The 27,784-nt window shown below is 44.1% G+C and overlaps 1 protein-coding gene across 2 annotated transcripts in view; it reads left to right on the plus strand.

Moving 5' to 3' along the window:
* Positions 1-26,935, plus strand: part of LOC119123089 (cadherin-22-like) — an 87,724-nt gene extending 60,789 nt beyond the window's left edge. For both annotated transcript variants that reach the window (XM_037251910.1, XM_037251911.1), the window contains exons 5-14: positions 1,846-1,965; positions 4,606-4,773; positions 5,953-6,134; positions 6,760-7,016; positions 8,850-8,986; positions 13,561-13,682; positions 17,972-18,089; positions 20,257-20,406; positions 20,601-20,702; positions 25,108-26,935. In XM_037251910.1, the coding sequence (XP_037107805.1) occupies positions 1,846-1,965; positions 4,606-4,773; positions 5,953-6,134; positions 6,760-7,016; positions 8,850-8,986; positions 13,561-13,682; positions 17,972-18,089; positions 20,257-20,406; positions 20,601-20,702; positions 25,108-25,646 (1,895 nt within the window). In that variant the 3' untranslated portion in view covers positions 25,647-26,935. The remainder of the gene's footprint in view (positions 1-1,845; positions 1,966-4,605; positions 4,774-5,952; positions 6,135-6,759; positions 7,017-8,849; positions 8,987-13,560; positions 13,683-17,971; positions 18,090-20,256; positions 20,407-20,600; positions 20,703-25,107) is intronic.
* Positions 26,936-27,784: the final 849 nt, after the last annotated feature.

A 27,784-nucleotide genomic window follows, 5' to 3' on the forward strand; every position in this document is an offset into this window, starting at 1 on the left:
CGATCTGTAAATGAAGCTACTGTATAATCTGCCTTACATGCTGACTCGAGTCCATTCGATGATTTGATTCTCTTTTTTTCAGTAATAGAATCTGCATCAGTGTGACACCAGCAGACACTCCAAGTATGTAAAATATCCAACTTCAATTAGACCTCAAGTCCCCAACCTGCTGCCAGGCTTCTGTGTTTTAATACAAACACAATATAGAATGATTTGCATTTATATAGTTCTTCCAAGCCATCTGACAACGCAAGCAGCCAGTAGCCCGAACCAGCATGGTTACCTGGGGAAAATTAAGATAAGAGACTAATCCACTGGATGGAAATGCTTTTATTGGACTCACTGCAGTTGGGCCAAGCTGGTGGGCAGAATTAACAATAAAAAAAAACATGTCTCTCCAGTCTAATGTTTTCAATACGATAAGACAGGTATCTCATTCACTTGGCCCAACTGGGATTGATGCTATCTTTATCGCCTTCCATTGTGGCTTTGAGCGAGCTAGGCAAAGCAACGGGCTATTTACCTTCTGGTTGATTTGTCACAGAGCTGTATTGGGAAATGCTCATTGCTGAACTGGTGCAAGGAGATCTGATGGAAAGCCTTTAGGCATTCTTATTCATAGCTATCCTGACGGTTGATGTCGTGTTTAAAGTGGGGGCCTCAATATGCGTGAAAAGATGATCACCATCCCTCATGAAAAATGCATACTAGTAGGAAAGGAAACAATTCTCCCATGACACCAGTTTCACTGATTGGTTAGATTTTGTCGATCATAGACAAAGCATGAAAAAGTCTCATGGAGCCATATCTAAAATCGAACAGGAAGTCAGCCATTTTGAAAGAGATGTATAAAGCCAATGTATTTCTTTACATTTTTGTTGGAAAAGATGAATAACATTTCAATTCATTTCAGTGGGTGAAATTAATTTGATGCACAATTACTAAATTGAGTTGCAAGCTTGGTCGGAATGAATGAATGTAACTCTGGATCCTTCCACCCTCCACCACCGCGATCAAGTTCCCCCTCGGAGCTCACGACGATGACGTGAAGTGAACAGCGCTCTGACACTCGCTACTAATTAGCATCATTAGCATATAGCCATTCGGTGGCCGAGCTGTGCCGTGACAGGCCTCCGAGAAAGGCTACAGCGGTGACCTTTGGTGGACACCACCAGCTGTCCGTAATTACCCACACAGTGACGGACACAAAGGGCCAACTCTTTGTCCTTGAGGAGCCTTAGCCTTTTTTGTTAATTTATTCCCAAAATGAAAATGTGCAATATTAAGTACTGTTGCCGAACCTGGGCTGAGCTTTTGCTTAATGTGACTCAATGATTTGATGTAACTTTGCATCAGTCCAAATGCTGTTGCTGCAAAACTGAACCTTGAAGAAAGATAATCAAACCCAGCTCAGACTCAAAGCCAAAAGTCCTGGTTGAGGAGGCCAGCCCTTTGTCCATTAGGCTACCGAGACTCAAAAGCTTTGCGTGACCACAGATGGGACAAGCTGAGAAACTACCAAATGATTGTCTTGCCGCCAGGCTGTTTGGATGTCGTCATTTCTCATCTGCGTGGCAGTAATCGTCTTTAATCGTTATGCTGTGGCCTTCTGCTGCGTCTTTATTCGATGCAAATGATAATATTGACTTAATGTTCTCTTTCATCCTGAAGAGCTGTGTGTGGGCTAATGAGAGAGCCGAGACAATCGGCATCACCGCACTGCAGATGAAACATGCTTTTTTTTCTGGGCCTTGGAGCCCTTAAAAATCACATTGAGTCTAATTGTAACCTTTAAACAAAGTTTCTTTCCAAGGTGAAACTGAAATGGTTCATTTGTGTCGATAGGAACGTCTGTTCTCAAGATCACAGCGTCCGACGCTGACGACCCGTCGTATGGCAGCAGTGCCAGAGTGGTCTACAGCGTCCTGGATGGAGAAAAGTTCTTCACTGTGGGCAGGCACACAGGTAAGTAATGACTCCATGTATTTTGTTTTTTTCTTTCTTTCTTTACCTGAAATCATGGAACGATTAGAGGCCGCAATTCCCTCAACCAATAACTTTTTGTGGGTAAAAACATAAAAGCAATTGAGCAAAACAAGGCCCCCTATAAAGTTTCACTCAATGACTTTCATTCATTTGAGCAAACAAGTTGAATCTCATTGATTTCTTGCCCCGGAGCCTTTAACAAGCCAGCGCAAAGCATCACGGGATCTCGGCAGCACAAGCCTTACAGCCACACTGTGAAGTTGCAATATTACCGCGGTGATGATACCATTTAAGACTCTTTTCATCCCCCATGGATAGTGCATTTGGAAAAAAGACAAATAAGGATAAATCAGGAGTCAATGTAGAATGCTGAATGTATAGATAATCGCCAGAACAGACGCATGTGAGCAGATAATGATTTGTTTGTCCGCAGACTTGGTGAAATGCATGCAGCCCATTACCCGAGGCTATTTGTGGTCTCAACGTTCTCTGTAACTGAAAACAAATTAATCTATATGTCAGGATCGCTTGTCTCCTCTCGGCACTGCCATGAAAAACAAACAAAAGTTAAAACACTCATGAAAAGGAAAAAAATATAGAGAATATATATATAGCTGACCGCCTGGGCTAGCTTAGCATTGGCAGTGGGGTCTTGGAGTGCATCTCCCACCTTCCTCAGGGAAAAGCACTAAAGTTTTAATGATTCCCATTTTGGCGGCTACCAGTGTGATTTGGCCAACCTGAGCGCCTGGATGATAAATGGTTCTGACTTGGTGGGAGCGTTCCCCCGACTGGATGCTTCATTCCGGCGCCTGCCTCACAAACTGAGGTCTGTTCATCCGACCCACTCTCGATTTTAGAAGAAGGAAGTCCAGCCTGATAGGTGCAAGTTAATGAGGGAAGGGCAACACAGCAATTTTGATGGGCTATGAGCATTCACAAGTCAATGCTCTCTGGCATTATGGCAAAATAAAATAATGCTAAGGTTTTGGCATTTAGCTGACAAGAACAATCAAATTGATCTGCAAGTATATTCAAACATATTAGAAAATACATTTGAACGTATTTGCTCATATATAAGAGCCTCAAATGTCCCGTGAGCCGCATGTTGGACCGCTCTTGCTTCTTTCTGCAGTATTTGAAACAGTATGCAAGTTGGAATGTCAGGCAGATCATTTTCAAAATCACAATCAGACTCACATTTCCTTTGTCTAGTGAGTCGAGAGAGGAAAGACAAAAAAAAAAAGAGATTAGAATGTCTTCTGTGTCTTTTATATGAAATTAATATTATGCATACTGGGGCTTTATTTCACAGTTGGTGTGCGTGGTCACAACCGATAAAATTGGAAGAATATTTCAACGGCGCGGCGCAGCTTGGAATGTGGAGCTCACATGCTAAACTGACTGCTTCCATGAATAAAAGCCTCATCTACATGAAGCCTCAGCGCCATTATGTTGATCAGGGCTTCAACTTGGATTCCCTCTGAATTTGGAGGCAACCACTCTGGCATTAGATGAACGAAGGGGAGGGTGGGCGCACGTCATCTTAACTGCATTGCTGCATGTACTGCATTTCGGCCTGGCCGCTCATCGGACACAGTCAAGGGCTAACTGTGACTTGAATCATTGAGTTGTATTCCCAACGCAGCGCGCCGGCCCTCGGAGCGAGACGACGGCACACGGAACCGCGGAAATACATCAATAGATTCTGATGTGACGAGGACAGGAATTAGATTACTAGTGCAAAGTAAAGCAGCTGAACACTCATGCTGCAGGGCCAGAGACAAGAAGGTCTCCTTTCTTCCAAGAAGGACAACACTTCTTCTCTGAACCCCGCTTACACTTCTAAGCCTGTTTTACTAATGCCTTCAAGTGACTTTTCATGGATACTTCTCAACGACTTTACTGATACAACTTTGTGAAGACGTTCCAATGACGATGCAGTGCGTTGAAACAAAACATGAAGACCATCTGGAAAAAGTTTACCTTCACCAAATGTCATTTAACTTGAGAAACTGAAATTTGTTTTCTCGTCCCACGCATCCGTGTTGTCAAAAAGACGACGTGTATTTGTAGGATTTCACACTACTGTGACAACACGTTCCAAAATTTTCTTGGGGATCGGCAAAGGATCTCCATCGGCTAACCTGTTCAACTTTTACGATTATTTGATTTCACGACCAGGACATTCCATAAAAGCACAGCGCGTGTGTATGCTTCCTAACGCTCAAGCTGAGGTTTGATCGCTTTCTCCGTGTCCCTTCATTGCTCTTTGGAAAGCCGTGACTTTTTTTTTTTTTTTTTAAAACAGAATGGCTCATCTGCTTCCATGTTCTTCTGGCATACATTATTCCTTTTCATACAGCGGTGTCAAAAAGAAATGTGTGCACTGCCGCAAATGTGACACAATTGTGACCGAGCAGCACGTCTCACGAGGTGAGATGAAATACGCCGGACTCGGGAGTGCAGCGCTTGCCTGATGATGAGGTTTAGGGAGGTTATGACAATAGCCAGATGTGCTGAACTGTAGCTTTCCAGTCCACTCTTGAATCTTTCCCTTTCTCTGTTTCTTTCTCTTTTTTTTTTCTTCTGGCCGGCCACCCATCCGGCTATCATTAGGGATCATAATGACAGCCGTGGCAGATCTGGACCGCGAGACGCAGGATCGTTACGAGCTGGTCGTCAAGGCGACCGACATGGCAGGGCAAATGGGTGGTCTCTCCGGGTCCACCACGGTGACCATAGTGATCACAGACGTTAATGACAACCCGCCACGCTTCCCGCAGAGTGAGTGGACAACAAATTCTCCTCCTGACAGATATTTAAACAAACCACCAAGTAAATAAATAAATAAATAAACACAGGAGTCCAGTCATTGTGAAATTTTGAGATATCAAAATAAATGGCAAGTCACATGCACAATTTTTTCTGACCGCCAATCAAACGTTTTCTGGCGTTGACAAGGAGGTCTGAAGAAGATCACTGAATGACAACAGAACTAAAGTTGTCTCAGAAATATAAATAAATGACCGTGGTCAACAGAAAATTGTAATTAGAGATGGCTTTATGTCTCCCTAAAAGCATTGTTGCTTGTTAATCATCCAATATTTTGTTCATAAAATAAAATTATGCAGATTAAAATGATGACATAATCAACACGGCAGTATTTCTAGCTCTTAAAAATGTCTATTAACCTTAGAAAAGAGGACTTATAACTTTGCTCGAATGGCTTTTGTGAGTGCAAACATTGTGAACAAATAATGAAATAGCAGAGGCTTCCATAGATGAGTTTTGTCAATAAGGCGGCCACTCTGGGCTTCTTATTTAGCTCCTGCAGTCAAATGAAATGTCTCTTTAGTCCAAAACAAATGCTCCTCAAAGTAGCTAATCTTCCTGTTTGCTTATTGTGCAACTCCAATATAGGACACGAGGCATCTCCCAACAAAAACCTAGCACGTTTTCATTAGGCTCCAAGACTATTGTGACATCTAACAGGGGAATGCTACTGCGAACACGCTGATTCTTTCTTTTTTCCCCAAAATATACTTCACTTCTGTTACAGCCTGAGGAGCAGAACCATTCTGGCCCAAATTGAACTCGATATGCCTCATTGTACTTCTTTTGTATTCATAACTTTTTCATCTTGCTAGATCATGTTTGCGCGGTCGGAGGGCTAAACCTCACAAAGGTAATGACTTTGCTGCTCTGATAGACTCCAAATTGACTCCATCATGGTAAAAAGGGGGCGAAAAGCAAGTCGAGCGCAGGTCCATAAATTCAAAGCTTTCTCATAATCGCCCTCCTCCAAACCATTTTGTTTTTATGAATTTATTGACATTTGACACCAGTTTCAATACATCCAGTGCCAGGTTGCCCTTGCAGTATGCTACGAGCAAACTGCTGCCAAAAGTCTTTTTTATTTTTTGTTTTTTTAAATTCTGTACCTGTCTCTGGTCCGGCCACTAGAGATGTACCAGTTCATGGTGTCAGAAGGCGCTGCCATCGGCACGCCAGTGGGGCGTGTCATTGCTACCGACGCAGACATGGGGGAGAACACAGACATGAGCTACCTGATCCAGGAAGGAGGTGAGCTCTTCAGGGTGACCACGGACGCCACCACCCAAGAAGCTGTCGTCTCCATCAAGAAGGTATCAAAGCACCCCAAATACTTTAGAATTGTCTGTGGAGGCCACAAGATGGTAGCTACTTTAGTTTAAATTATGCTCCGCAACTCACTTCAACGTAGTTCCTTGGCACCGAGATTTTCAATGACTAACAGTTGATTTTTACAGTCATGTCCCAGTTTTGGTCCTTGAACTGATCCAAACCAAAACTTTGGGGCGCTTTGCCTTGGTTATTGTGGATTATACCTGTCCCTACTTTTTCTTCCAAATTCAAGTGTTTTTTTACTTATATATTGTGGAATTTCAAAAGTCAAACAATCTTCTGGTTGACTTCCAAGTTGTTATAAAGTTCATATATAAAAATGTAAACGTTGGCGTGGCTGCATTGCAATGTTTGATATCTTGACATTGCTGCAAACCCGTCCAGGAAATGGTGATACTGTTGTTGTAGCCCTATCCAGAGTGATCCAATATTCTTTGTGGGAAATGTGCACAATTATTTGACTTCTTTGTTGCTCGATTTGTTTAATAAACGTGACAGCGGGGTGAATTAGGTTTCCAGTGTTTTGGCTCAATATCTTCCTAATGAGGATGTCTGACAGCCAGAACTGAGACTAAACACACTTGCTTTTTTTTCCCCCCCCTACAGCTGTTGGATTTTGAGAGCAAACGCACACACAATGTCGTGGTCGAGGCCGTGAATAAGCACTTGGATCCTCGCTTCGTGGATCTGGGCTCCTTCCGGGATCAGACCATAGTCCGCGTCAGCGTGTCGGACGTGGACGAACCGCCGCTCTTTCAGCCTGCCGACGGCACCGTCATGGAGGTGCAGGAGGATGCCAAAGTGGGAGCGCTGGTTGGCGTAGTCACCGCCCGAGACCCCGACGTGAAGAATAAACCTGTCAGGTATAAAACGCCGCAAAGTGAGACAAGTGCGGAATGATGGATGCATTTCCTGATGGATTTTGCATCCACTGTCCTTGAAACTTACTTGCACCTTGAACCACGCTTCCCCATTACCTTTTTTAATTAAATGAGCTAAGATGCTTGGCTTTTGCACGTCGTTTTGCAATCAGCTGGTATACAGAACGCGAAGCACTTGCCTCTCAGAGCTGGACAGAGGCTACGGAAATAAGCTTTGATGAAAATAGTAATTTGCCTTGCAAAGAGCTTTGGCAATTTGGAAAAGGATTCATACCAGTGGGACCATGGGAGGCTCCTCCTTGGGGCAACGGTGCAATGTTTGTTGCCAAAATTTCAAGTTATTCATTCATATGCAATGCAAAGCGTCTCGCCAAGGCTGAATATGAAAACAGTAGTGTCAATTTTTTGTCTTTCTGCATGCTTAACCGCTAGTAAGTAAAATTTTTATTGGAACCAAATTTATATTAGGAAAAATGGGCTTAAAAAGAACCCGCAGTCCACACAGGCAGCCGATTTAATCTCAAACTGCACAATGGATGGCGCTTCATCATCCGTCTGTTTTTTTTTTTTTTCCTCTATGATCACAGAGCGTGATAAGAGACAGTATCGCTGCGTAATCTCCTGTACCAAGGTCTTGGGTTTACACCTGGAAAGAGCAATTGCGGGCCTCGGGAAGCTGGAGAGTAGATAAGGGCTAAGACAGTGTCGTTGACGGAGTGTAACACTCACACTCACGGGGCCTGTGCAAATTACCTCCATTAAAAATGCATGAGGCGCCCGGGTTCCAGGTGTAATAAAGTACAACACACTGGCAGCGTTGTCGTTCACAGGCAGCCCGAAGCCTCGAGGCTGCGTGCGCGCGTGCGTGTGGGTTACATTTGCGCCCGTGTTTGCGTGTGCATTAGAAAATGAATGGGTGATTAAGTGGATGGGAGAAAGGGGAAAGCTGGCCAGAAGCCACCAACTGGGCTAAGTTGGCAAGCTCATGGCCTCTGGCGCACACAGTCGTGCACACACTCTGTAAGTCCTGCATATTAACGCAGCCCGAGCACGGGTGGGGTGGGTAAAAGAAACACACACAACGGCAGAATTTATAGCAATGCTTCCTGGGTGCTTTGCCACTAGCTTCAAATGGCTGCAGCTAAAAGCATTGCACATATTCCAGCAGGTAAATCAAACAGCTGGCAGACAGCTGCACCTGTCAAAAGATGAACCCGGATCGACAGCAGCTATGGGAGAGAAAGGGATTGCTGTCAAATTTTAAGAAGATAAATCCTTGTTTATGGTTTACGGGTGGGAGGGGGTGCGCTTGTCGGTCAAGTTTTTGTTGCTGCAGCTTGGCGGATCAAAAGAAAGAGGCTTTCATCAAAAAGAAGCAATTTATGTAAGGGTAAGATTGTTGCTTCTATACCGCAATCCATAAAAAAAAAAAAATCCAGTTTTGGTCCAAAGTAAGAAAAAGGAAACCGAAAAAGCGTGGGTTGGTTGCAAGATATTGCCAGTTCACGTAGCTGACCTCGGCTGGCATTTATCTTTAATGCTCACTCGACAAACAAGAAGTACCAGAAGACTCAGTTGAACTATTTTTATTGATACCAAAACTAGATTGAGTACACGTCCATGGAATGAGTCTTTTTCTGCCAAATGCGGAGAAAGGTTTCATCTAGCCGGAATGTTGTCTTAATCATGCCAACGCATACATACGGAGCACAGTTCCATTTTTCTTTTTTTGCTTCCTGCGAAACGCAGATGCATGTCTTCCTGTATTCCTCTTCCCAAGCCCTCTTATGTATCGGTGGTACGTGTCTGCTCCAGGTTCTCCATCGATCACAGCACCGACTGGGACATGATCTTTCAGATTGACCCCGACTCGGGCGCCATCACGCTGGAGAAAGTTTTGGACCGCGAGGCAGCCGGCTGGCACAACATCACCGTCAAGGCCGTGGAAGCCGGTATGCCTCCTCAAGCTGCTCATCTAATATTTGCATCCTAGTACATATCAAATGAGACATTATTAAGAAGAGGGTGATTGCATTCGTCTCTGGCAACCTTTGTGAAAGTGTCTTAAATGTCATCTTCCCGTGTCAGCATGATTATCGGTGCAACATTTTACATTCGTAAATGTGCTGTGATTGCCAGAGACATTTTCCATCTCATTACTTAAAGGGTAACCCGTGGCTGATGAGAGGAGCTCTCGGTCTCAAACTGGCTCTTGGGTCTAAATTATCGATGTGGGTGCTGAAATCGACCCCAAATTTCCCACCATCCGATGTAGTACTAGAGGAGGCAGATTCTCTCCTTAGACTTGTAGTACACCATTGTAGTACACTTGGTACATTTTAGCATGACTTGTTTGAGAGGGTGGCCTTGTCTGTAGTCTGAGAAGATTGATTTGGGTGTTGTCAGTATAAAAAATAGCCCGAATGACAAGTCTTAAAATTCCAAAGCAACCACTCACTTTCAGACATGCACTTATTTGTTTACCAGCTATTAAAAAGTCATTTATCCTTTTTAAGGCCACGCACGCTACGGGGTCAACTCGTCTTGAGGACATTGTCAAAGCATGTGTCCCTCGACCTTTAATTACGCCGCACGTCCTTTTGCAACCTTTGAACCGTCGTATTACCGCTATCGAACCAGTGACAGGAGCTTTGCGACCGCGCTGGTCCGTCTGAGCTGCAGGATTAACCCAGACTAGGAAAGTGCAAGATGCACACTAAATGTCAGTGGGTACACAAGTGCATGAGGATGTGCTCCTTCTCCTCCAGCACGCACGTACGTCTTCACATTTATCCAATTAAAAGTTCTCCTGGTAGTATTTAGCACTTTCCCAAACACACCCAGCTAAGATAGACTGACATATAATTTTCTGATAGCAAGTATGATATCACAGATCTGAAATATTCTTTTTCTCGTCTTACCCAGACAGGTTGGTTCACCCCGGGGATAGATAGCTCGCTAGACAGATGCAGGAGCAGTTGGAAAGTCTTTATCTCTTGCAGTGTTCAAGGGAAAAGTAGATTCACTGCAGCATAAATTGTCTGTCTGGCACATAAATGTACGCAGTTGGATTTTTATAACATCAAAACATGATTCTGCCCAGTTAAAGCTTGAGCAGTGCGTGGGTATATCAGGAACATGTGTTTTTACCAAACGCAGAGTAAAAAACAAACAACTCTTTGTCTGACTCAGCCGCCTGTGTGGGGTTTTGGTCAAATGATGTCCGTCGGTGAGCCTGTCAGCGCTTTGATGTCAATTTCTGTCGACGCCGGGTGGCGGAGCTGCAAAAATGTCAGCCTGCTTACATATCTTGTTTATCCTTATCGCGCAAACACAATATAAGAATGTTTCAACAAGTAGGAGCACAGATAACATTGGCGTGTAGAAAAGATGATTTTTGCAGATGATAAAGAATATATGCCAGCGAGTACTTTCAAATATCTGTTCCTCGCTGCATTGCAACAACACCGTATTGATGCTCATGTTGACAAAAAGAGAAACAAAAAAACTACCTCATCATTTAGGGTCATGTGAAATACCCTCGAGTTTTTTGCCAAATTGCAATTCTTCTGTGGCATTCAATCAAATACTATTCATTGATTTTCCGAGAAGTGCAATGTCACCCGCTTGATGACGGTCAGCTTTCCCATTGGCATCTCCACAAAACATTTACCAAATATCGGATGTCATGGAAGAACAAGAAAAGAAATCAAGGCGGGCGCTCCAGCCACAAAGGTTACGCGCCTAGCGTAATGCTTCACCACTTGTCCCCATGACAAATTCAATCAAGAGGTCGCGGCAGCGGGATGAAATAGACAATTATCCGCTGTGTTGCTCCTCCAAAGGCCAGCAAGTAGTCCATCACGCTGTACTCATGCCGCACAGGTTTCTACCTAATAGAGATATCTGGAAGAGGAAAAAAACCCTCTCAACACGGACTCTAAAAATGACCGTGATTGTGAGCTGTATCGATTACTGATGTGACATTTGTGTGTTTTTACTGTGCACAGTGGTAGAATGACATCATACAACGGAGAAAATTCCAAGCCTAACTGCTGTATTGTGTACGGATAGGAGCACTTTTGTGAAAATCAGCAGTACTCAATTCCCTGTCAAGAGGTGCAAATATCATTCATAGAAGAATTTGCTGAATGCAAATACTTTCAGTAGGAGGCTCGACACACACGTCCAAGACATGCACGTCGTCAAAAATGTTTTATTTTCCTTTCTCCACAATTGTCCAAATAATTTAGTGCCACTGTGCAGTACAGTGACTCCCCCGGAACATGCACAGCAGCTGGTGAGTGCCCAAAAAGATGCCAACAATCCACACAATCCTTTTCTTCTTGTCCAACAGCAGACATATTTAGAGCAGCACCACTTGGGCCACATGAATGAATCTGTCTCCCTCGACATTTCCAACCCCCCCCCCCCTAAGTGTAGGAAATTCTTACAGTGTTTCATCTGTTTTCAATTGTGGAAATTGAAATATTTAATGTGTAACATGGGATGATTGCTGCTTTTCATTGCGGCTCAGCGGGGACGGCGACATAATGAGGAGACAAAATTAGCAGAACAGAAATGATATCTGTTGCCGGCGGAGCTCTTTCCGCCGTTTTGTTCTCACTGATGCTCCGCCACAATGCGGCCTCGTTTCAAAAAAAAAAAAAAAAAAAAAGCTGCATTAACATGAGGCTTATACTATTAGTGACGGCCAGGATTCTCATCAGCTGCTGGCCCAAACAACCCAACACTGTATGTGCACCAGAGAGCTGCACAATGTCCCTACTGTGTCTATTCTAGTTTTGGCGTAGCCACTGAAACCATTTTTCTACACCCCCACCCCTCAAAAAATTTCATTGCTCTATTTGTAGGACTAACATACAATAGTCTTTATTCTCTCGTTTGCATCTTACTAAGAGCTGGCTATTATGTGCAAAGTGTGAACGTCCAAGGCGGGGGCATATGTTTTGTTAGGTAAACAGAAAGTTAGGCGAGATAGATGGCTGACAAGCACTTCTTGTCCAAAAGAGGCTTTTTGTTTTGACTGCGTATGCATCATTAAAAACCCTGATATCAAATATCTGACTTTTCACTGTGATAGTTTTTTTTTTTTTCTTCTTCTTTCCCCCCTCTTGGAAGACTCTCACTTTGGTGCGCTGATTGAATGCTGTGTTATTTATTACAAATGTCCTCTAATCAAGCCGGATATCAAGACAACACCTGAAGCAAACATGACTCTCATTTAGTTCTCATTTCTTTTTAATTTTCAACCTGGAATTGTTTCACACACACGCACACACTGTATATACATCAGCTTGTTTTTTTATAAGAGAGATTAGGCGTCATGGGATCCCTCCTGTACGCATTGTGAGGACACTGGACAAATGAAGATACAAGGAGATGTCACAGTAATTTGCAGCAGCTTTTGATTGTGCTAATTATATCGTCCTCACACCTCCCACGATGACATTTTCTTCCATTACGCGTGCCGCCCAAGTGCATGCGTTCTTGCTCCTGTGTGATTTAGCCTAAATGTCCTGATGAATAAAACAAACGCCTTTGTCACAACGTGTTCCTCATACGCTCGGCATATTAGTGAAGCACCGGATGCATAAATTGAAATAATTGGTCTCCACTTTATATCTAACAAGAAAGCAAAGATAACAGCAGATTTTAAATGATGACAATCACGGCTGACTCGACTTGAAAGAAAACTTCTGAAACAAAAAGGAGGAAAAAAAGGAGAGCAGGATAGTATAGGTATGTATATATATTTTTTTAGAATTTTTTTCTTCTCTGTTTAGACTACACTTTATGCCATTATATTAAGCAAAAATTATCATCTTTAGCATAGCTGACTTGTTTCGAGTGTAGGCCCAATGACATATGGGAGCAATTGCCAGTCAAATGAGATTGAGTCATTTTCTGGGGGACACCCTGTTTTCTCAATATTCTGTTTATTAACTTTAAAATGTGACACTGAATAGAATTGCATTCCTCCCAACGCCGCTCACAGATGCCTGAAGGTGTTTAGTGTGCAAATGGAGGAGGCGTCGCATTAAAAACCTAAACGAGTGAGCCACGCAGACGCTTTCTTCCGTACTGAAGGGTTTTGTCGCATTCCCTATGCCACTTTTCCATCTGCTTTCTTTACAGAACAAAACAGCCGTTGCTAGCATGTTGTGTCCCCACTCATGACTTATCTGACAAACGGCATCTTTTGTCGCCTCCAGGAGCGCAAAAGCGGCTTCCGTACTCTTAGCAGGTCAAATAGTAACGCATCCTTGTCTGCATCAGGCCCCTGTTGTAAAGTCAGCACGCCGGCACCGCTGCCCTCCTTTGTCAACGTCAGCGTTTTGACAGCGTGCACCGGCAAAGTGCTGCAGCTTCGCGCGCTCGCTGACTAACTTGTGAAATCAAATAAGCCCTTGCAGACAGCCGCATTGATTCGAGCGGAAGGCCAACAGAGATCGGCTCACAAACCGAGAGGAGACTCTCATTGCGCTTTCTGTTCCCCATGTAGATAACCACACCATGGCGTCGCACTCGGCGGTGAGCATTCGGATCCTGGACGTCAACGACAATCCTCCTGAGCTGGCCTCCCCCTACGAAGTCTTCATATGTGAAGATGCCATGCCGGGCCAGGTAATTTTCTTGCCATTCCCAGCAGCACGATGGCAAAAATCACATTAACTTTTTGATTCACAAATCCATGCAATTACTTCCCAAAAGGCTGTTTTGTTCTGTTTCTGCACAAATGCTAATCCAGCAGGACAATTATTTGGCTAATATTTGGATCAGGCACATAGCCATTTCTTCCTAAATGACAGAAATACTTTAAAATGTTAACATGAGTATTTTAGTCTGACTTTGGGATAAAGCTTTGTTTGTGAAACCCGACTGTACCTAATCTTGTGGGTGGTGGTGCTCAATATATATGTGCAAAAGAGCTGCATCAAAGTAGAGCAAGAGCCTGCATTAAAAAAAAAAAAAAAAAACAGACATACAATGACTCAAAAACTTGTGTAACCAGCGTGAAAAGTCACAGACACAGGGGAGACCATTTTCCACTTTGAGGGGTTCTTGCTCTTTTCGCTGATAAGCATTAAAAATTCAAAGAGTTATTCGGGTGTTTTATGCTCCACACACCATGAGGAGAAATGCCTTGGGCTAAGTTGGACCTAATTACACGTCGAAAACAAAGGAGTAATTAAAAAACAAGGCTTAAAAGGCAGCACAGCCTCCTTGCTGTATGCCGTACGTATTTACATGTGTAATGAGGCTCAGGTCTGTTCTCCTCTTGATCCACAGAGCTTTAAACGCTTTTCCAATTCCCACCGTCGCTCGCCACGTTAATTTTTTTCCTTCTTCGCCCACTGGAGGAAGCATGCATTAACCTTCAGCTTCTAATCACGGAGTTGATTAGACGTCCTGCACCAAACACGCTGGCCCGCAAGCGTAGTGCAAGTTAATCATATGAATAGTAGCAAATGCTTCGCTAGCAACTGTGAGCACCTGTGAAAGGCAAAAGGTTATTCGCATCCATTTTTACTTGTCTGTTGTGGCTTTTTATGGTGTTGTGGAGATGGCCGTGGCCGCGGCTGGGATTGAATGAAAATGTGTTTGCCTTTGGCCAAAGGCTTCCCGGCATTCATTTTCAGTCTCTGGGGAATTCACAAGATGGGGCCTGAGGGAAAACAATACTTTTTCCGCCTCCCTATTATTTTCATAGGTAACGGGGGTCCGACTGAAATGCCGTATGATTTAGGTCGAGGGATGGGTTGCGTCGGCGGAGCTTGCGGGTGTTCATAGCAGAGGAGATTGGTTGAAAGTGGGGAAGACAGAATGCTGCTCTTCTGTTACATTCAATTCTTTCTTCCAAATTCCAAGATGACCAGTAATTAATTACATATACAAATATTTCATGTCATTTTACTCATGCGCTGCAGGACGTGATGAAAGGTTTAATTATATTTTCTCTTTTGAATGAGTTTGCATACAAATCTCATTGAAAGTGGCATAAATGAAGAAAATATTTCCTTCCGCGTCAAGTCAAAGTCAAATCATTTTGAGAAGCTTCTCCTGCTTGCCTCACGCACCCGGAGAATGTTCACTCCTCTCTGTTCCATCTGGCTACTGTGAAAAGCAAAGATAAATAAAGAAATGCACGTTTGAAAGCATTGGCGCCGCTTTTGTTGAGTGCCAAGCGTCTGAGGCCCGAGACGCTGGCAGAATGCATTGGAGCCCACACAACACCTGCTATATTTCACATCAACGCAAAGCAAATCAACTGTCAAATTGCCGGCGATGAGTTTCCAAACTTTTTTCACAGAAGGCTGCTCCTGGAATCCATGTTGTCGTTGCAAATGGTCCGAGACTCTCCCCTGGAGTGCGGCACATGGCTTCGCCGTGATGCATGGCGCAGGTTCATTGCTCGTCTTCAGCTACGGTATCTTTAGTCTTTCACGGGTTCTTTGTTAGTGTACATTATCCTCATCAAAAAAATATTGAGGGAACTGGACGCCGAAATACTTTGGTTGCTTTAAAAGCCTGACAGCACCCCCCCAAAAAATATGTTCTTATTCCACAGCAAGAGTTGTTTTGCGGCAATTCAAACGGGTAACCGGTTGGCATGTAGGATGGTCCTCCAAGGGGACACGCCCACCACCAGTTTCAGTTGTTATATTACAATTTGAAGCGAATAATTCCAATCAATTCATTGAAAATGCCATCCCGACAGAGTGCTGACATGGACTTTCTCGGTACTTACCGACGTTAGCATTGACCGCAGCGACCTCTGCTCTCAGAAACACTCAATACCGGCCTTATTAGCTAAGCTCCTCTTAGTCAAACCAATATGAATCCAAAGTGCATTCAAATGATTTTACCAAAGCAGAGAGCCTTGCCACATCAAGAAGACAGTTAGGGGATCTAGTAGGAGAATCAAGAGGAATAATACTCTATTTAAGAACAACACATCCATTTATGAACAGAATGTTCTTATACATATCTTCGGTAACTTTAGGAAGTGACTAAGAAAAAATGCAGAATTCTCTGAAAACAACAACTCCAAATTACACCTTCAATTTCTAACTCGGTGTGACTTTCGAATTGTTTTTGGTTTTAACCCTGCCACTAGCGATTGTATTGACAAAAGCCGTCAGAGATGAATGTCCCATCTATCATTTCATGTCTGGCTATTTCGTTATTGGCTGCGTCCCATGGCTCCCCTGAAATGGAAACGCCTTTGCGTCCTCTCACAACCTTGAGCGGTCACACAGGTCCCGGTAAGGCGGGTTGCACTTTTGGGAAAGTCTCCCCCTCTAGCTTTCCAACCCAATGAGGAGATTTAAGAGGGTCAGGAAAGGGGAGCGGCGGATAGAAATCCAATTAGGTGATTGCGCTTGAGGGAGCTATGCAGGCTGCTCGATAAACTCCCACACAACCAGCGCTCACCTCCTCTTCCGTCTTCCTCCTCCTGTAAAGAGGAGAAAAGACTCATCAAACCCACTGTACCATCTCCTGTTGTCTCACCGTGTTTAGTTGAAATTCTTTCGTGAGATTCGTTAAGATTGGTTGCAACCCTGCTGGTGGCTGGTTTTGCTGGCAGCGAGTTTTGGTTGGCCCGCCCGCAGACGACGCCTTGAGACTAGCGCCCCTGCTGAGGACTCTGATGTCGAAAACAGATCAAGGCTCACTTCATACATTTCTTCAAAAGATATTACAGCATTCATCTCTCGGCTGGAGCCAAATTCCTGCTTATGACACCCATCCCCCCTCCCCCACTTTCTGACTTGCATAAACCTGAAAAGGCTTTGGAGAATGATGAGAAGAGGAGACCACGTCTGTTTTGGCAGAGACTTTTTCGCTTGTATGGATCAAAGAGGAGTTTGTTGGTTGTGCGCGACAGATCACACACAAAATATTGGTGTGCACTGAGGGACTGGCGTCTTTATTAAAGGACCGCGTTGCTATTTCTAAACGTCTTTATATGGCTGGCCGCGTAGTTGTTCGCAAAACGCAGCTGCCGTATGACCGGCTGCTGTTAAATCATCAGTCACACGTGCCCTGTGGTTAAATGCCAAACCATTCCGTCTACTGGGACGGGCTTCGTGAAATGTCAGAGAGGTATGGTGCAGCAATCAACTAACTTGGCAAGTGCAGATGGCGAAGAAAAAAAAGCATCTTTGAGAACAAGGAGAGGCCCGAAATGATGCCGATGGCGTCATTCATCGGCGCAATAGCAATTCTTCAAAATAATTGTTCCCATTTCAATCAATGCGGGACGAGTTCTTCAATAAATACACACTCAACCAATCTTCTCATGTGAAGGCACTGCACCCCGACTATCGTCTCTCCATTTTGGTCAGGCATTGCGACGAGTGTTTCGTGGCCGACTGTGTCGTGCGCCTGCAGAGAATTGGATGGTAATGTCGTCAGCGAGCCTCTCCGGGGTTGTTTTGATGTCTGTGCAGCTCACTGCAAATGGTATCTCATCTCATTGTGTCCACGCAGAGGTCTCCAAATTGGATCACAGTTGAGTTTTATCTTTGAATGCAGATCACTCTTCTTATAGAAGATTGCTGGACGACACCCCGACCGCGTTTTGTGCCTTTCATTTCCTCCCATCCTTTTATATTGCAGGTGCATTTTGCTTCTTGCTCAAGTGAAGACGGCAGTTTCCTGTCGCTTTATGTTGCGGGAAGCCTTTTAGTGGGCCGTTTTAAGAGTTTGGCCCCTGTCTATTTGTTATCATGCAAATTTCTTCTGAAATACTTTGCTGACTTTAGCTATTCACTAAAAGCCATTCAAGCTCTTCAATGATGTCTCTAAAATGCAGTGGCATTGTTTACTCAATTTGAATGCAACCGTAGTGTGATTTTAACCTTTCTCACGTCGCGTTTTATCTTTCTTCTACTTGCTCCTCTCCGCAGATAATTCACACCGTCAGTGTGGTGGACAAAGACGAGCCGCAGACCGGACATCACTTTTACTTCACGCTGGCTCCGGAAGCCTCTGGCAATCGACACTTTGACCTTTGGGATGTCCAAGGTGACAATGTGTGAAAGTTTCTGATTGAGATGAATGGAGAAGGTGAAGCCTAAATCATCATTGGAAATGACATCAGTCAAAACACTTTGCACAACTATAGACACACATACAATAATATCATCTTTGAATAGAATGTAAAGAGTTAGGAGATGCAACAATGGCGTGATCGGCAGTCGACCATCAAATAGTAGAGGTGGCTTTATTTTTGTATAAATGGAACTTGCTGAATTTTTCAACCATTTGTCTCCAAGCCATTCAAAAATCATTTTTACATAACATGTCCCCTACAAGTTTGTTGTACTTGTTGGAGTCGTACATTATGGCCTAGTTCCCCAAGTTGTTGCGTGTAAAAGTACGCAAAGCACAGCCTAAATGACAACAACCATTCCCCAACAAATATGACTGACAGCCCAAATAAATAAACACCCTGAGCAACAGTGAGTGACTATTTTCCAACTTTAGACGAGACGTGGTTCATCGCTGCGCCACGGATCATTTCGCCCGTTTCACGTTGTCGCCCCGCCCGCAAAACAAACAACAACACGTGGGCAGATCCTCGATTAAAGTCACGGACTTAAGCCAATGTGACACGCGGCTAAATCAAGATTGATGTGACACCGGGGAAATGTCACGGGAGCAGCCTGAGCGATGGGGAAATGTCACGGCGCTGGCTCAAGTTGCGAGCCAGGCCCGTTGCAGCCCAAGCGTGAACCTGCACGCAGGCACAAATGGCCAGCACGATACATCCCACGAGCTTCTTCAGCTTTGTATACACACACACGCATGCTAACACACACACGCATCCATCAGCAAGTGCTTGCGGGACACGGTGTGCGTGTGTGTGATTAAATACATGTAAAGGTTACACATAGCACCAACCAAACATGTGTTTGTTTACATTTTGTTGAAGGTAGGCCAGGTAGCTCATCAAAAACATTCACACAATAGTGAGCCTTGTATACCCAAGTGAGAATGGAGGGGAGGGAGCGAGCGGGGGTGCACAGACTTTGTAATCCTCCCACCCGTTCTCGTTACTGGCCTCTCCCGTGTCTCCTCTGGTGGACACATTTGTCAACCTGTCACTTTCAATCTGTCGCATCTTCTCCTCCTCATGCCGTGTGCGGGGCCTCCGCACACACCATGAGAGACGAGAGCCCCCATCCCGCCACACACACACACACACACACACACACACTATCCTCCCGCCCCCCACTTACCTATCACCAACACCATTGCCACCATCTCGCTGATAAACACTCTTAATGTTGTCAGCGGTCGTCAGGAAACACAAACGCGGCTGATTCCTGACATGCCACTCAAGGCAACAAAAGTGACTTGAAGCAGTTCGCTTGATTCGATTAAGTCATTTTTAATTGCGTTCGTGTTGATAGAGTTAAGCTTGGGCCGTTATGCGTGACCACTTTTCATGTTTCATTCTTTTGTCCTCATACGCACTTCCAAAATATTTATGGATCTTGTTTTCTAATTTTTGTCTTGAATTTTATATTAATGTACTTTCCAAATAATGTACATATTTTAAAATTCCCAAAACATATAGTATTTGGTAATATATAGCACTACTCTTTTGGGTGGTGCCTTTAAGAGAATGACAAAAGCTGGCATGTCAAAATCCAAAGGAGAACTTCAGGGGCATCATGTTCTCGTGTGCACGAGCGCTAATAGAGAGATCGTCATCTTTGCGTACCAGAAGTGCGCCGGAGCTGCATGGATAATGGTGATGTACGTTCTGGAAGATGGATTGCTCGATATCTCATATGCAAGTGCGCCCACCAAGCCGCTCAGACTCTATTTGTCAAAGCCTCCGAGGGAATTCTCATCCATCCATCTATGTCTCCAGGATGAGCTTTTCACACATAGCGCTGATGTTTAACTTCTGTTTATTCTGCTCATTTTCTCCCTTACCTTCATGTTTGTTTAAGGGAGCATGATAAATGTTGCAACCATGGAAGCTTTCTCCAAAAAACATCATGTTGATGGTAATCATCATCTCTGTCGTTGTCATAGCAACCTTTGTCCACCTGCCGTAGCGGTCTCTCATCCTGCTGGAACAGCGACACGTCTCAAGAGTCTTTGAAAGCTCATCACTGTCCGAAACTACGACATAAATGCATCATATGTCTCCTTTTGCCCCTTCGACGCAACCTAGACACCACCGCCGGTATCCGGACGCAGCGGTCAGGCTTCAACCGGCACGAGCAGAACGTCTACTTCCTGCCCATCCTGGTGGGTGACAGCGGCCCCCCCTCGCTCAGCTCCACGGGCACCCTGACCATTCACATCTGCGGCTGTGACACAGGTGAGCACCCTTAGCAGCAATCACCATCACCAGCGGCCGCGCTGAAAGGTCATCTGGGTTGTTTTGCTTTTTGCACACAATTTGTTAGCTGCTCAAGGCGACACCACAAAGGAGGGTCACAATTGTAAATGAATTAATGCCTTCGATGCAATGTGATTATTATTTTATTTATCGTGCATTATGTTCTTTTACAGCTGGAACCATCGAGTCCTGCAACGCTACCGCCTATGTCATGAGTGCAGCTCTCAGCCCCGGGGCACTTATCGCACTGCTGGTGTGCATGCTCATCCTCATCGGTAAGCCAACGGATGAATTGACTGAGGTACTCATGAATGTATGCCGGAGTACGTAAACGGGTGGGCGACGGATGGCTAAGTACACTTCATTAAGGTGAGCCAGCGGTGGTCAGGTCAACTACTCACCAAGAGCCGTGGATTTCTTAAGGGGGCTGCGCCAGTTAAAGAGTGAAGCCGCGCACACGTATTGATTTTCCACCATCTTGATCGAGGCATGATGCAAGGGAAAAATGGCATGTGTATGCTCACAGATTTTTATTGAAGTAAATGACATGCCAGAAAAGTTCCAGCAACATTCCTCACAAAAGGATGCTCTTTTTTTTAAGCAGAACGATGTCAACGGCTTTCAGTCTTCTATTGCGAGCTATTAACTTTCTTTCCTACTGAGGTTGAGTGAAAGGAGCAACCCAGTTGACACTGGCAAGACTTTACAAGCACTCGTACTAGCACAAACATGTCGTACACGCCGAGACCTGTGCGATTCCGTGTTGTTCTACATGAACTTTTCATGAATAGTCTTATTCTGAATAGTCTTTCCCCCAGAGGCGAGCGCACCTGAATGATGGATGATGCGACGCCCCGCCGTTCGCAAGTGTGACTCAGAGCGCTGTCAGTGTCTTGTAAAGAGCTCGTCCTAATGAGACTTGTTATGAATATGCCTCCATTAAGCAGAACATTTTCTCGGGAGCAGAGCATCACTTATTCATCATCCTTTTAAAGACATCCACAAACACGTTGGCCGTATGTCGAGCGCGGTCTCTGCTTGCTATTCAACTCGGCTGTGTTTGTGTTGTGTTTTGTGGGCCACATGCGCTCCAAAACCCCGAATGAAAAGTATTTGCCTTGAGATGCTCGTCACAAATACGCAATACAAAACCATGTAGTATGTTGTTCCTGCTTTTTCTGAGAATGCCATTGTACTGTTTAGTGGACATTGAGCACTTACGCATTTAAAAAAAGAACCTTCACAGAACCATTATTAGATACTCTCGAACAAATCTAATGTTTCTTTTGTATTGCTTTTCTATAGAATTTTATTTTTTAACCATTTACTAGATACTTCAAAACAAAACGAATGTTTGTTTTTTGTATTGGGTTTCAATAGAGGTTTCAATTAATGTTTCAAAACCCTAAAGATGGGTTTCTGCTTGTGGAGTTCGACCAAAACATGGCTGAAAATATTAGATTTGTATTCAGTATACACTACTTGTACAGTACACAAGCAGTGTTGGAGTAACAAATTGGGCCATCTGTAAATGAACTCAACTGCGTTAGTCTGAGAAAACACTCCGATATTTACATTACCGCAATGAGTGTAAACATATGAGCAGTTGGACTTTTTTTTATTTTTTTGCTCGACTGTTCCATTTAAGTGCGTGAGTTGTTGTCGCCATTACATCAATGCCACTCGGGCTGACTGATTGGTTGAAAATGGAGTGGAGCGTCTTCGCAAAGCACTTCCGAGCAGCCCAAGTCACAGGAGCGTTAATGTGGCTTAGCAGCAGCATCAGCAGCAGAGCTTGAGCTCACTTGACTTTTGTGTGGTGAGGTGTCATATGCTATCAGCACCTGATATACGTATCACATTGATTTTATATTCAAGTAAATGAAGTGACTGAGTTCCGACCCGTACCTGTCTCTTTCTCCAAATCAACCGGGATAGGCCCTAACGAGGATAAGCTCAATAGAAAATGGATGGATGGATTATTCTGAGACTGCACGCTCGATTGCAGTGTGTAACTTGTCTATACGCAAACAACAGCTAGAGCAGCAGCTACTTCAAGCGGGCATCTTCACGCTCCTGCAATGGGACCACCTCACTCGTCGGCTGAAAATGCAAACAAATTTGTCTCTAATTACTTTACAAACACACCGTTCCTCCGGCCGGCGTGAGGAATCGGCGGCGCTGGCGCACCGCAGCATCTGCATGCCTCAGGTCTAATTAACTCACCATCTGCTGGCGATGAACTTCCGGGTAGGGCGGCGCAGAGCAGCCCGGGGGCAAATTAACCGCCTTGTCAAGAGTGCTTATCGCAACAGCTGTACACGTGCTTGGGAGGGATACGGAGATTTGTGTGGACGAGGGCCGAAGGGTCACGTGATTCCTACTTGAGTTGCAAAGGGGTGGAACATTTCTGGTAAATTTCCTTGGGATGTTGTGAAATAAATACAAATAAAATAACACTGTATATAACTTGAACACTTAACACAGTTCAAGTTACTGTGTGGCTAATCGGCAGCGCTGCCGTGCTATCGGCGAGGGTTTGTCACAAGGTTAAATCCGCCGCGTCCGGTCTATTTGCACAAGAAGCATCTGCACAAGCCGATGGAGTCGAGAGTGTTTTTCTCATCCCTGCTAACACTTGCCTCATTAGGGCTGAACCCAACGTGCCAGCTTTAGTATGCGCCGAGGTGAGCGCTACAATTCACCTCACGACCCCCCCCACCCCGTCGAACCCCCGTGGCAATTAACTCGGTCCATTCACGGCGGAAAGCAATAAACACAATTGTTATAGGCAGGGCCTTCCCAGTGGAGCCCAACAAACAATACGAGCTGAATGTGATTGGATGTTATCCGCCAGAAGCGGTGTGCAGCGAGCACATTCCAAGTTCAGTAAGGCTGCTTCTCATCTCACAAGACTCCTTAGGTGAGCAGGAAAGGAAACGTTTGCAGCTTTTACACAGACTGTGGCCATTATCAGCGATGGCTGAAATGATTTTATTCTAAAGTGTGGGAATTTGGTGGAAATCAGACAAAATGTCTTGGACAAGTTGCTCTTTGCGGGAGTCCTAGAAATGGCCAAAAATGATCCTCAAATGGCCACTTAAACTCAAATTCAGGGCTTGGGTTCTGGAGACTTTTCATAGCATGTCAGGCAATGTAACTTTGAAAAAAAAATCCTTAGCACGAGATCACCTTTAAAGAAGAAATAGCTAGCGAGAAATAGCAAAAGTTATACTAAATTGCCCGCTTGAAAAAAGAACAACTGCAGACATTTAGGTTGTGTTTGACTACAGTGCTTCTTTTTAGGCTAGTGTATATTTTTACTGGAAAACTTTTCCATCTAAGAACGGCACTATGCAGATTCCCCGGACAGCCACAGCTGATGCGCTGGCCGCGCTGGGTGCATGTTTCGTCGTTTGTCTTTGTGTTGGCGGGTTCACGCTATCAAATGCCGCGCAGCCGTCTGGGCCTGAACCCGCTGTGTTATTTATCGTCGTTTTATCTCCGCCAGCATTTCAGGCATTGATTCCCGAAGATGCATAGAGGCGCCCGATGGGTAATGATCTGTTTCTGCTGGCATCCTTTAATTGTTCTAAAGACAACCAGATGCAAGTCAACTCACAGTCAATGTAGCTGTTTTAAACGACATGTTAGGAATAAACAACATGTATTACCAAAGAAAACAGATAGTTAGAGTGAAATGGCAATTTTAATGTGGCATTTTGGGACACTGGAATAATGTGAGCGCTAAGTGAGCCTGAGCTGTGCTCTCGTGTTTTATCTTGTGTAAGTTTCGTCGTAATCACAAGTAATCTTTGTGCTCTTTATGCTTATTTGGCTCATTTAAAGTGCTGATGCATCCTCACAGTTTTACTTTCTTCAGGCTTGAATGAGTATTGATATAAAGCTCCTCCCTCCCCCCTTAAAGTCAATTAAATCATATTTTTGGGCGAGGCTGCAAAATCAATGCTCATGCATTTCAAGAGGAAAAACTTGACAATACACTGAAATGCCCTTACTCCCTCCCCCTCTCCCATTTTGCTGTGTGTGTGCGCTCAGAGAAGTCTAAAAAATTACAATGTGGCGCTCATTGGAAAATCCATCATGCTGAGGGCATGTGTTTTTATACAACACAGACTATTACCTATGTTCCATCAATGTTCATTCAGTTTGTTTCCAAATCAGAGCTCCCCAAAGTAGACGATCAAAGAAGACCGATTGAACAAAGTTATTGGACTGAGACAACCACCAGAAAATGATGATGATGATAGAACGTTATTCATCCCGCAGCAGGGAAATTTACTTGTCACAGCAGTGCATACGAGTGCAAGAATACAAGTGCCAACATTTACAAAATACAAAACAACAAGAAGCGTTAAGAAGTGTTCATTTGAAACCTACAGACTGGATAGAAACAACAGGAGAAAGATGGCGGCAGGAAAACATACCACAACACGGCAAAAAGATAACGAGATCATGTCTCATCATCGTCTTCTTCATTAAATGTCTCTCTTGAGCACAATAGCTTGCCCACCCCTAACCATCGGTTTTCCCTTTGTCCCCTGTAAGGTTTGATTCAGACGGGTTGATGATTAAACCTCCATACTGGAGGCGAGATGTTTTTCGGACCGTCCTTTGACTGAATCTTTCGTAACCCTTTCTGCCCCCCCTCCCCCTCAGTCCTCGTCTTGCTCATCCTGACTCTCAAACGCCACCGGAAAGGCCAGCGGATGGCTGAGGACGAGGAGGACATGCGGGACAACGTCATCAAGTACAATGACGAGGGCGGCGGTGAACAGGACACTCAGGCCTACGACATGAGCGCCCTCAGGAACCTCTACGACTTCCCCGAGTCCAAGAGCGCCGCCGCCTCCGCCGACTCGGTCCCGGAAATCCACACGCTGCCGCAGTGGTTTCAAGCGAACCGTTTAGCGGGCGGGGCGGCGGAATCGTGCTCGGCCGCTGACTTCTCGCTCTTCAAAGGTTACATCCGCAAAAAGGTGGAGCAGGCCGACGCTGATCTGTCGGTGCCGCCGTATGACTCGTTCCAGACGTACGCCTTTGAGGGCACGAGCTCGCCCGCCCTGTCGCTCAGCTCCATCCACACACTGTCCACCACGTCCGATCAGGATTTCTCTTACCTCAGTGACTGGGGGCCGCGATTCCGGCAGCTGGCGGGCTACTACGCGCCGGGAAAACCCGATGAGGACGGGTCCTAGCAGAGCGTCCCGTCCTGCCGAGAGACTTCTTCTTTATTCTCCTCTTTCTTTATCCAGTGTTTTTCCAAACCACGGAAAGACCTCCTTATCTCACTTGGTGTCTCTGACCCGGTTTTAGCTTTCCTGAGGGACTTTATTTGGGAATTGAGTGTGACAGGCGTGAGAGAAAAGAGATGTCAGCTTCACGGAATTGCCGTTTTGCAAACGAAAGGAGAAAGCAGCAGGAAATATTCCTGTAAATCTTTGAAAGCAGCAGGAACATCTGTGTGTCTCGCTCTATGTGGATAAAAGTAGTGGGACACACATTTTCTTCAATGAGTTTATCAATAACGAGTCAGACAAGAAGAATTTTCAACACAGGTTAGGATAATGGGCCTCGAGGGCTGAAGTTTGACACCTGTGATGGAGAAAAAAAAAAATCCACACTGCATAGTTTGCACACCATTGTTTTGTTTAAATGGTGCCAATATCAACAGAAGTTCATGGACATTACACATTGAGCATGTCAAGAACCACATTTAAGAAGAAAAAAAACAAACAAACAAGTGTCCCAATATTTTTGTCCACTTAGTGGTTACTCTCAGATGGGTGGCATCATTTGGTCTTTTTTGTTTTCACACTGGATGCCACAGAAAGACAACCCTTCAAAAAACTGATATTTTTTAGAGGGTCGTTGATATTTATCTATTTATTTTCTTTTGTATTTATTTATTTACACGGACTAAATGGAATTTGGTACCAGAAGGGAAATAAAAATACAAAAAAAAACAAGAAATGAAGGTCATATGTAACTTTGGACTATATTTGAATTTTCTTTTTTTTCTATAAACTCTTTTATGAAAAACATAATGCGAGATGGACGGTTTGTAAAAAAAAAAAAAAAAAAAAGAAAACAAGAAAGAGAACCTTTCTTTGCCTACTTGTGTTTTGGAGATGGGGGTGCAAAACAATTTTTAAGTTGAATTTTTTTGTCGCTGTTCTTTCAGTTGACAAAGCTAATTTGAAACGCAAATATTGCAGACATTTGAATTACCAATTTGATGTTCTATTATTTTGTTCGTGTGTTTAAAAAAAAAAAAAAAAAAAAAAAAAAGTTAATATTGTATCATGAAATGTTTACTTTGCACTTCATTTTATGTACATGAAGGGACAGTGGTTTAAAGGTACGATGACTAACTGGTCGCATCCTCCTTCTACCTACAACCTGTAATTCATGTTGACCTCAATGTATGGAAAACTGATCAAAAGAGGGAAAAATCCAAATAAATATTTAATTTTTTGATAAAACATATTTGTGTGGACTCAGTTAAATTCACAAACTTGCATGGTTATTTTCCCATGCAATACTGTCCTAAAAAATTTACTCACGTAATGTCACAACTTTGCAGTCAGTAAATTACTTTCATTCTGTTTTTTTTTTGTATTGTTTTAAAAAAATACTTTATCATTTTACAATTACAAGTTTACTCCCGTCATGTGGATTCACGTGCATTTGATTATCCATCATCATCCATTTGCGATGAAGTCTCCTGAGTTGCGAGTCTTTGTGCAGCTCCAATGTGTGTCTTGTCAGAGGGGAAGGATTCACAGATGGATCCTGGATGGAAACAAACGGAGCATTTGACATGCACAATCAAACAAAGACCCTTCTGTCATCCCGCCCCCGCCCCCCCCCTAAGGCTACCTTCTGCCAAGCAGCCGCAATTGTCGTGGCCATCGGAGGATGTCGAGGCGCGAGCTGCCTTTCATCTTCCTCATCTGTGTTCATATTCAAAGCACAACAACAAAAGAGCTGCTTTTTACAAAAATCGACAGGGAAGCCCAGGCGGCCACGACAAAATGTGTGTGTGGCACTGGGTAACTTCATACCATTCACATTTGTCAGGAGCAACTTGGAACTCAGGTGCCACGTGGCCGCTTGATGGACTTTTGACCTTTGTTGACTTTCATTGAAGCATTCAAAATGTAGAGGTGTGACAACCAAAAGGATTTGAAATATTCTTTGCTGAAAAGATAAGTACTTCATTTCGAACTCAATTGTATCCTTCCACTTTAGAATGTATTGGAGCAATATCTGAAGGAAATGCCACTTTTATAGCCTACTTCAGTGTTTCCCAACCTTTTTTCATTCACGGCAC

Source organism: Syngnathus acus, chromosome 5 (assembly GCF_901709675.1).
Source record: "Syngnathus acus chromosome 5, fSynAcu1.2, whole genome shotgun sequence".
NCBI classification, from domain to species: domain Eukaryota; kingdom Metazoa; phylum Chordata; class Actinopteri; order Syngnathiformes; family Syngnathidae; genus Syngnathus; species Syngnathus acus.